Source organism: Pungitius pungitius, chromosome 6, assembly GCF_949316345.1.
Source record: "Pungitius pungitius chromosome 6, fPunPun2.1, whole genome shotgun sequence".
Taxonomy (NCBI): Eukaryota; Metazoa; Chordata; class Actinopteri; order Perciformes; family Gasterosteidae; genus Pungitius; species Pungitius pungitius.
This window is the reverse complement of record NC_084905.1, coordinates 17,567,096-17,577,842: the sequence shown is the minus strand read 5'-3', so window position 1 is coordinate 17,577,842 and position 10,747 is coordinate 17,567,096. Positions and strand designations below refer to the sequence as shown.

Below are 10,747 nucleotides of genomic sequence, written 5' to 3'. Positions count from 1 at the left end.
ATTGCGGTATGCTACGTTGAAAGTGGACCTGTCTGTGAGGGACTGTGCACTCACATGTGACCAGAGCAATACACACCAAAGCAGGCGACATTAGGACAAATATGCAATTGATCTAAATCAGTCAAAAAATACTGATATCAGTATTTACCCCGTTTGCAACCAAATAAAGCGGTTTTAAACAGTAGGTTCAATCTAACAAATGTTTACTTTAGGTTGAGGAGATAAATGGTGAGAAGGAGCAGATCTGCGAATTTGTTCGGTAAAGATGAGTCTTGGCAGATATGACTCGAGAATAAAGGAGCACACATAAAAACGAATCGAAGTAGAAGTCTTGAATTAATGGAAATTTGGCTTAATGTTTTAAATTACCATTCCGGGTTAAAAAGAACATTTCTACACACACTTCGCTGTTACTTCTGCCCGACTTTCACAAGGGACATTTTAACAACAGGATTTCCTCACTGAAGCGGAAATTGGTTGAATTTGAATCCAGAACCAACCACTAAGGTTAACTAGGCAGGTTAACTACCATTAAAACCACAATAAGTCGTCTCCAAGCATTCTGGATCGCTTAATGAAATCGTTACAGGGGAAATTGAAGCTCTCGTGCCGTTTTTATTCGATGATTTGACAAAAAAAAGTTTTAATTTAGCGCCATACCGCCTCACCCTAGACAACTTACTCAATACGATTAATTAACGTGTTTCTGCTCATCGCCTAAGAATTCGTGAAGTTAGTTGGCCTGAATCAGCGATCGTTCCGGCATTTTCTCTAACTTCAGCGGAGTGACGAAGCGGAAGTGAAGCAGGAACCAGAAATTCAAACTTTTCCCGAGCCAATCGCCATTAACTAGAATCCCTCTCATACACGACTACAATCAGTATGCGAAAGACCCAACAAACCTACTCCCGTAGCCTGTGTCACATATTAATTATTAGAATTAACGCTAACGCTTGCTCAAACGGAGTCGCTGCGCATCTGCAGCGCTCGATGAACCCCTCGAACACAGCAAAGCTCTGTCGGCACTCGCCGATTTGTGCGCATGTGCAGTCTAGATTTCGGGGATGGGTCTATCGATGGAATCAAGATGGCGACTCTGGCGAAAGCGCCAATATATTTACTGAAGTAGATGTCCAAAATTAACCGCGCTAGCGTGTATTCTCAAGCCCCCGAGGGGTTCCGTGGAACATGAAGGCGGGGATCATGTGTTGGGAGAGGAACTGACCGGTATTTATACCGTAACGAAATCAGCGAGATGTGCGAGAGCTATGCCCGCTCGCTGCTGCGTGTTTCGGTGGCGCAGATCTGCCAGGCTCTGGGCTGGGATGCGATTCAGCTCACTGCGTGCGATCAGCTGTCCGATGTGCTGCATCGGTATATCCAGCAGTTGGCCAAGGTCTGCCATCGGTACTCTGAGCTCTGTAAGTGCTTCGTTTAGGATCCCGATTACTTACTTTTTTTCAACCCGTAAACTTGAAGCAGTCGATCACGTTGTTGTTGACTGTGTCTGAGGCTGGCGCCCCCTAGCAAAGGTTGATGTGTCAAAAAGTACAGTAGCCACAAGGCTAGCTAGCTTCCATGAGGTTGTTGTTATTGTGGCTATGATTCCTTCCAGCTGTGGTCACAACATTTAGTAAGTCGATGTTACATCCTTAATACTAGATACATAGGCAGTGTTATTGGAGAAAGAAATGTTTGCTTTATACATCTGGGACCTGTTGAGCATCACTTCTTGCTTCAATCGGCTTCCCCCCAGCAGTATACTTTAGTGAGTAAGAGGCATGCATGCACGTCGAGGTTTAAAAGGCTTGTTGTTGTGCTTCAGATGGACGAACGGATCCAGTCCTGGATGATGTCAGCCAGGCCTTCAGACTCTTGGGGGTGAGCCTGAGTGAACTGGAGGACTACGTCCACAACCTGGAACCCGTGGCCTTCGCCCAACAAACGCCGCTCTTTCCTGTCAGCAAAAACAACGTCCTGCAGTTTCCCCAGCCGGGAGCCCGAGATGCAGAGGAGAGGAAGGATTACATTCCCGATCACATGCCACCCCTGGTCTCCTTGCAAGAAGGTCAGAGCATATAATGACTATATGGACATCTGAGTGTGTATTTTGGTTTTCCATTAGTCTGAAAAGTTCATTTTTGGTAGACAATGTGTTCTTAACTAAGAATGGTGTGTGATTGTTATTGTTGCGTTTTTGTTTTCCCCAAAATGTTTCCATCTCTATTTAAATCAATGTCATATCTCAGCATATCACAGCACATTAAGTCTAACATTCTAATTTAAAATGAATCAACTCTCTATATAGTTTCGAAATCTCTCTATAGTTTCAAAAAAATACAAACAGTTACACTGGTTACACATTGGACTCTAGATGTAGCTTGGCTCACCCAATAATAACCTGTATGTGTAAAAAGAGGTGTTGTGATTGTGAGAATGAGTGGATATTTATTAAAAACAGTGCTCAACTCGTGTTTTTGTCCTTTTCCTCACTAGAAGAGGAGGAGGAGGAGGCGGTCCTCGCTGACATGGGCACTTCCGCCGAAGCTATGCAGGTGGCTTTGGAGGAGGACGAGGACGACGTGGATGAGGATGAGACCGTCAACGACGAGAACCACCCACTGAAGAGGCACTTGGACAGTCCTGATGCAGCTCTCGGCATGATGCCTACCTCCAAGAGACCACGCATGTACCCTGGCCTCAGCCCCGAATGGGGGGTTGAGCCCAGGGAGCCCCTCACCTCTCTCAACCCACAACGTGTTCCCCCAGGCATGCTGCCTTCTCATGATAGCCTTGACCCCCTGTCTCCTGAAACACCTTCTGGAGCCCTGCCTTCCTTCAGACCTCAGCCGGTGGTACCAAAACACTCTGATCAAAAGGGCCTCACCACTCCAGGGAGAAAGTCTAAGGTCTCGTCGCCTGGCAGACAACGGACTAAGTCCCCTAAGGGGGTGATCCCTGTTCCGGCGGGTGGCAGTCCCATCCATTCTCCAAAGCCACCGAAGGAAAAGAAGAAATCTCCCGGGAGAACAAAGAGTCCTAAAAGCCCAAAGAGCCCAAAGATGGTTTCAGCCAAAGCGTCCCAACCCCAGAACAAGACGGATGGTTTGCTTAAGCTGCCGCTGTGCGCGCTGAACGAGAGGATGGGCAAAGAGAATATCCACATGCGTCAAAATATAGAAGACAGGGAGTTGGCCGAGGGCCCCTTCAAGAAACTAGAGCCCGATAATGCAGCCATCGACGATTCCATTGATGCTGTGATTGCCAGAGCGTGTGCTGAGCGGGAGCCGGATCCTTTTGCTTTCTCCTCGGGCTCTGATTCGGACAGCAACGGGTTCTCCAGCCCCAAGAGGCTGACCATCATGGAGCCGTCGACGCCGAAACTCTCCATCGGGATCTCCATAAAAGACACGTCGACGCCGCTGCACCTGCAGCCGCACGCGGGCCTAGGGAACTGGACTATGGACGATTCGATCAATGAGGTGATCCGAAAAGTCAACCAGGGGGGTCCTTCCGCGCCCCCGCCGAACATAGCAGACTACGTCTCCTCGGGATCGGCCTCGCCGCCCACTCCTGAGCCTTTGCTCAAGGTGTTTGAGGAGAAGAACAAGATTGTGCCACCGGTGGATATCAAGAAAAAGCTGAAGAAGGAACTCAAAACTAAAATGAAGAAGAAGGAGAAAGACAAGCCGAAAGACAAAGACCGGGAGAAGGATAAGGGCAAGCTGAAAGAGAAGAACAAGGACAAGAACAGGGATAAAAACAAGGACTTTCCCAAGGACGGCAAGATGCCCTGGAAGGAGTTTGGCGTGAAGGACGACGAGCACTTCCCAATGCGTGACTTCACTCTGCCCGAGGGCTCCATCAAGATAAAAACCAGAGATGGAGATGGCCCTAAGAAGGAGAAGGAGAAACACAAAGACAAAAAGAAGGACAAAGAAAAAAGTAAAAAGGACAAAGACAAGAAGGACAAGGGTAAGGACCGGAGCAAGGAAGACCGACTGAAGCCATCCGCGTTGGCCCCCTTTGCCCTGAGTGAGATGCCTCCCCTGTTCAGCCCCTCCGCCTGCCTGCGCATCCCCTCCATGCTCCCGTCTCTGGCCCCCATCCTCCAGGACAAGGAAGTGAAGAGCAAGGAGAAGGACAAGAAGAAAGACAAGAAGGAGAAGAAGAAAAAGAAAGACAAGGAGAAGGATAAGGAGCGAGAAAAGGCCAAAGAAAAGGAGAGGGAGAAAGAAGAGAAGAGGAAAGAAAAGGAGCGGGAAAAGGAGAAACGGGAAAAGGAGAAGGAGAAAGAAAAAGAGAGAATTCGATTGGAGAAGGTACAGGTTGTTTTTTTTTTTGGGTTGTTTTTTTGTTTGCAATGTCATTACGTAAGAGCGACCCGTTAGAGGGTCACTCATGAATACCCTTTCCTCTCTGTTTGCTCAGGTGAAAGCAGACACTCCGGCAGCTTTACCGTCTCCGGTCATCCCCAGACTGACGCTGCGGGTGGGAGCAGGCCAGGACAAGATGTAAGCACTGAATCAATGTTTCACCCCTCACCTGTCACATGGTACATGGGGTTTTCTTTAGGTGTATTATCAGAGCTGAGTATCAACCTTGTGTAGGATAATAGTTTTTATTTCTATGTTGATCATTGTACCAATATAAAAAAAAAACCTCATTGTAAAGCTTCCATCAAACGCCTTCTCATATTTCTAGTCTTATTTCCCCTTTTTGGGTGGGTGGTAAAGTTCCTGATGTATATATATATATATATATATAAAATCAGATTAATCCCACTTTGGCATAGAAAACTCAGTGCCTGTTTTGTTTGTTAGAAACGGTTGAAACAAGTATGTTTATAGACATGTTCCACGGATGTTATTACTACACATTTACTCCAGTTAGAAGTTAGAATCATTCTGACATTTGTTTCCATTCTTTACATTGAACAGCTCATACAGAGATAGAAAGGTCCCCTATTTGTGTTGACTAGTATTTGTCTTTTCAGTGTCATCAGCAAGGTGGTTCCCAATTCAGAGCCCAAGACGCCGGTGCCCAAGGCCCCCGCCGCCAAGTCGGGACCTGGGAATCGCCCCCAGGCGCCCCCATTGCTCCCAGTGCTCTGCCCAGTCGTGCCCATTCTGCCCCCGGCCCCCTCTCCGCTTCCACCAGCTCCGGCGCCGTCATCGCTGCTGCCCTCGGGGCCCCTGCTGTCTCCCGCCGCATCCTTCAAAACGCCGGTCCGCAGCGTGGTGACCGAGACCGTCAGCACCTACGTGGTGAGTGCTCAAGACGACGCTATTCACGAAGAGCATACAAAGTGCACGTGCTTCATCTTTTGCAGAAGTCTCATTGAATCTAGGCGAACAGTAAATAAAGTTACAACCCAGTTAAAGCAAACCCAATGTTTTCAATGTTATCTTTTCTCCCCATTTGCACCAATCCATTGTTTGTGTAACTATCTTGCCATGAAGCAGCGTGTTGCTAAATTGTTTCTGTTGATGCGCTCAACTCAGATCCGAGATGAATGGGGAAACCAGATCTGGATTTGTCCTGGATGCAACAAACCGGACGACGGCAGTCCCATGATAGGATGTGATGACTGTGACGATTGGTATCATTGGTGAGAGACTTTCTTAATGACCCCCTTTGAACTGTCGTGTGCGTTTTTTAATATAACATTATAGTTAAGCGCGGTGGGAAACGCAGAACATTTTTAGTATTTTTGTCTCATTGGTCAAAGAAAAGGTTGGTAGGGGGAAAAAAGTAAAGCAGTGTATGGATTTCTTGGATAATTTAACCTAAATCCAAGGTTCACGGAAACGGGGGGGGAAAAAAACAAATTCTAAGATGTCATGAATAGAGATTTGTCTTTAGAAAAGACTCAAATGTAAAGAGGGAAACTGCATGCTATGTATAAATCTCTTAAATCAATCCTTAAATCCATCCAGCGCAGCTGTAAATGCACCTCTGTGCTCTTAGTGCAAAGGAGAGAAAGAGTAGGTCAGGGAACAATTCCTAGATAACAGCAGCTCGTCTTTGACTGAATGCAGCTGTAAAGGAGCAACACGCTGAAGCCCTGTGAACGTTGACGTAAGTCGTGTAGCTCGTTCGGAGCCTGCAAGCCACACAGCTTTTCCCCGTGTCATTGTATCCCACTGGAAAGCCCTCAATTTTTGAACTCTCAAAATGTAAAATGGAATTATCAGAATGTTAAGAATCGATTGGTTTAAACATAATGCACAAAGCTTCTCTATATTTGAACAACACCTTCTCCTAGTGTCTTGATAAAAAAGTGTTATGCCAAACTCCTTGACAATTGTAGAAATGGCTTCTTTTCTCTTGCCTGAACCCTCTTCTTTCTTCTTTCTGTCTGCTCAGGCCTTGTGTCGGGATCAACACAGCCCCCCCTGAGGACCAGCAGTGGTTCTGTGTTAAATGTGCCAGTAGGAAGAAGGACAAAAAACATAAGAAAAGGAAACACAAAGCGCATTGAGACTATGCAAAAAGCACATATTTTGGACTTTTTTGGACATGAAGCCATCACTGGACACTCGTGGCACTGCTGTAAAATAAAAATAAAAAAGAAAGTTTAAAATTGTGGCTGATACTAACATCTGATGATTTTTTTTAAAGGATATCAGCCATTGCGTTTTGAGATGGTCAGAAAAAAGGCTTTAACCAGCACATATCCAGCCTTAGTTCACGTGTGGTTTTCCCTTTTCACCTGTGAATTGTTGGCTCGTTGTTTTGGATGTCCAGTCTTCGGAGATCATGGCGATTATGTTTGAATGAAGAGGCCAAGACAGTTTGTCTGAGACGAGAGCTCATCAATGCAGAGAACAACCACCATCCATTGTCCTTATTTCTGTTTCCTTTGTGTCGCCAGCAAAGGAACGAGCACCAAGTCAAACAGTTTTTTCTGCAGTATCATTGAAATGTCATGTATATAATGAGGATGGCATCAGGTGTGTATAAATGTGTCAATACCAACTTCCAAGCCAGGTGCATTTCATTCTTAGGATTCTGACATGTTAAATCCATTTTCAGATATTGGTTTTTAACTTGAATGATTTCCTGTAATTTCTGTACATTTTTTAAATTTAAAGTTTGTATTTTAATTTTTTCTTCATATGGATATGTCCTGGAGTTAATAGTGTAGCTGTGCTTGTAATGTAATTCATTTTGTTGATATTTCAATATTAAAGATGACGGGTCTGTGTAACCACAGACTGTAAGACGTAATTGTCATTACCACCAAAATCTACCATAAAATAGTTTTGTTTATTTTGTTCTGTAGCTGATTTCCTTTGCATTAGCTTGAATAGAACAGATCAAGAATAGTTCGACAGCCTGAGTTGCAGAAGTTGAATTTTGATGACAAAGAGTTCAAATCCAGGAGCCTCCCTTTCCAGCAGTCTATGCAGCACTTCGGGCCCAGATGTGGGGCTTCTCTGCGCCCCTCAACCCCCTCAGCCGTCAGTCACATCGCAGAGGCTGGTGTTTGTAAAAGGATCACTTGTGGATTTTTTTTTGCTTTTCCCCAAAGCGACCACACGGTGTCATTCTTCACGCACCCGAGCGAGCGAGCTGCTGCTGACAGGAACGGACACAGCAGCAGCAGCAGCCGCGCATACACAGCCACGCGACGAATGTATGAAATGTGACAGGTGCCTCTCAGTGGACTCATCCGGAGTCCTGATCTCGCAGAGTAGAGCCGGCTCCAGAAGCGCCGTCCATCAAGAGAGGACCTTCAGATGATGGGACTGGAAATGGGATTTTTTTTACAGCTACTCAGAGGCTGTTACGACTTAGAAATCCTTAGAAGAGAATGTAGCGCTAGTTAAGTATGTCTCCCCCCAGCTATCAGTGGACTATCATATTTTATGAGGCAGGCTTTGCATGTCTGATCCAACATTTGAGTTTCCATTTGAGTCAAACGCTCCAGTGAAAGATTTGCAACTGTTATGTCTTTATAAGAAGATTTTATTCCCAGTAAAGCTTGACTTCACCGACTGAAACTATGAAAGGTCTGGATATTTATCAGATTCTCTGCGTCTGTTTATTTCTGGGAAGGATCAGCCGACCCTCGCTGGCTGGACTTCATGATTCTACTTATTGAAACCAGATTGGAAATTCAACCGTTGAATGGTTAAACAGCAGCAGTGCTTTAAAACAAATGATTTGGCAGTGGTGTGATGTGTGCAGCAGCGTTGTTGTTACTGAGCCGTCCGAGAGCGTTTAAAGACCTCAGAAAAGTTCATATTGCACAATGTCTGAGAACCATCAAAACAGGTTCAGACTCGAATATGTGCTAACAAGCTCACGTTTGTCTTGATTGCTGTAGCAAAGGTTTGAGTCGGGATACCTTTCAGTCGTTCTACTTTGGTGTATTTTAATTGAAGGTAATTGTGGCACTCTCAATCAGGGTATTGAGTGCCCTTGTTTAGTGAGTGCAGTCACAGGTCGAAGTCATGGTTTTGTTATAAATAGGATTAAACCCATCGCTGCATCATACTGTCTTTAGTTAAAAAGCCTATGTGACTTATTCGCTTTTCCAGCGTTGACTTATTCAGCCCGTCTTCGTGTTCGAGCACACTGCTGCCATAGATGGCCGTGATGGAAATATACCCTGTGTATTCTCATAACACTAAATCAAAGGGGAAGTGGAAAAAATGATGTGGGCCTGAAGAAAAAAGGGGAAGTCAAGTTGACTTCTGCCCAAAACTAGCGGACCTTTCAATGTGGTTTAGCTTCTTTTTTTTTTATCACATGAGATGCATTCACTCATGCAAGCCCACATGTAAAGGAATTTAACGGAGAGTTAGAGGGGGAATACAGTACGTCAATAAATCAGCCACTAAGCACATCAGTATTGCCAAAAAAACTGTAACCCAACAAGTGATTTTTAAGACTTTGTATGAACTAAAAGGGAAGGTGGTAGTTAGCTCCGCTCGTGGCTGCTAGCCTCTGGCCCTCTTCCCCTCTTCCCCTCTTCGATCACACATGCTGGTGTCAGGTCTCAAACAGTCGAAGCGTGTTGCTAGCATCTGTCGGATCATAAATTGTACTGACCAGCGCTGGTAAAGATAGAACTCAGCCACGTCTGACATGAAAAGGATTATGTCTTTGTCTCTTATTTGGTGTTTTCATCCTGTCCAGATGCATCTATGCTTCATAAACAAGATATTATTCTGATGCAAACAGAATTGTAAATGTAACTGTGAAACTCACATGTGCACGTGCTTTAGTTGCACGCTGCAGAACACAATGTGCAGCGAGCTGTAACCGTTTCGCTCTTAATCAACGAAAACACAGACGCCATTTGTTTGTGCAATCAGTCCCAGGAGAGCCCACAAGTGGCGAAAAGGGAAAGCCGATCGCTGCTTTCACTCATCAGGAGGCCACCTGCCGTGCTGTAAACATGTGCTGCTATTTGGCTTCTGACATGACAGGCATGAGTGGGTTTTTTTTGTCATGCACCAACACCTCCTTTCTCTTTCACCTCACTGTGCTCGTGAACAGGATGTGGTTGTTTTCGCAAAGCGATGCATATTTGCTGCGCGTTTGCAAGTTACACAGCTTTCACCTGCCATTTTGTGCCTCGTTATTGCCCTCCTCCAACCTCTTATTACTTTCCCATTATTTGGCGCTCTTCACATGTTGGTAGATCTAGAGCTTTCTGGGATTCCGTGCTCGGCTCGACAGTCTAAGCAGCAGCACATCATAAAGAGCTGGAATTCAGCGTTTAAAATATTCATGTCAGCAGAAAAAGGGGCCCGGGCTGGAATGAAGAAGGTTTGCGTGCCTTGATGGGAGGAAGCAGAGCCCCTTCACGCTGGTCTTCCTCGGCTAGTGGTACGAGCAGACACTAACATGACCCTGTCACAGACGACTTTCCTACTCACTGTCAGGTTACTCCTAACAGGACACAACACCTATGGGACAATGAGACCTAGATTTCATTTCTCTCGGGTTTTGTGCAAAAAGAAATTGCCTTCAGATTTTTAATCGGTGCCACATTGACAGCAAATCATGCCTTACATTAGTGAGGAATATGTGTACTGCAATGTTCAGCAGCTGAAGAATCTGCCTCGCCTTCGTCACATTACAAGCTAAACGGCACAGAGCGTCCGATGCAAAGGAACATGCGAGGAGTCTTCCATTTGCCATCATTTGGTGGTTACGGCTTCCAGCGATTAAGATGAACGCCATAACCCAGATCGTCCTGCAGAATTACAGACAGGTACATGTCACAAATATATCAAATCAAAAGGTCAAAGTCAAAGTAGCTTTATTTGTCAATTGCTGCATGTCAGACAAGTGATCGAAAGAAAAAAAAGGCCCAACCATATATGTACATCGTGCAGCAGAATACTGTCAAGTATATACGCCCACAGGTGGAACCTGTCCTAATTTAACAAGTATTCATGCTGACCACAATCTATGCTTATATTCCAGCAGGCTATCTTTATCCCTATGCACTTGAGAATAATGATGGTATGAGGTTGTCAGCTCTCCACTTGTCACCCACTGGTGTATCATCAGCCAGCCCACGCGGGGACAGTGACATGTACATCTCCGCAAGAGCCGCACAGAGAATGGTACGCTGTATTCAACCTGCAATGTGTACCGATGACGAGCAGTTCGATGTTAAAAATAAATCACATTTTTAGAATTCCAGGACTCATTGAAAGAATCCTGACTGGTTGGGCCTTTCGGAGGAACATTCCTAGCAACGCGACACAAAACCAGGACT

General features: G+C 45.4%; 1 protein-coding gene across 1 annotated transcript; it reads left to right on the top strand.

Annotated features, from left to right (window-relative positions):
• Positions 1-1,065: 1,065 nt before the first annotated feature.
• On the top strand, positions 1,066-8,031 carry taf3 (TAF3 RNA polymerase II, TATA box binding protein (TBP)-associated facto). The gene is made up of 7 exons (XM_037451697.2): positions 1,066-1,421; positions 1,826-2,068; positions 2,497-4,322; positions 4,432-4,514; positions 4,997-5,267; positions 5,505-5,611; positions 6,370-8,031. The coding sequence occupies exons 1-7, from the start codon at positions 1,256-1,258 to the stop codon at positions 6,482-6,484; spliced, it is 2,811 nt and encodes a 936-aa protein (XP_037307594.2). The 5' UTR covers positions 1,066-1,255; the 3' UTR covers positions 6,485-8,031.
• The last annotated feature ends 2,716 nt before the right edge of the window (positions 8,032-10,747 follow it).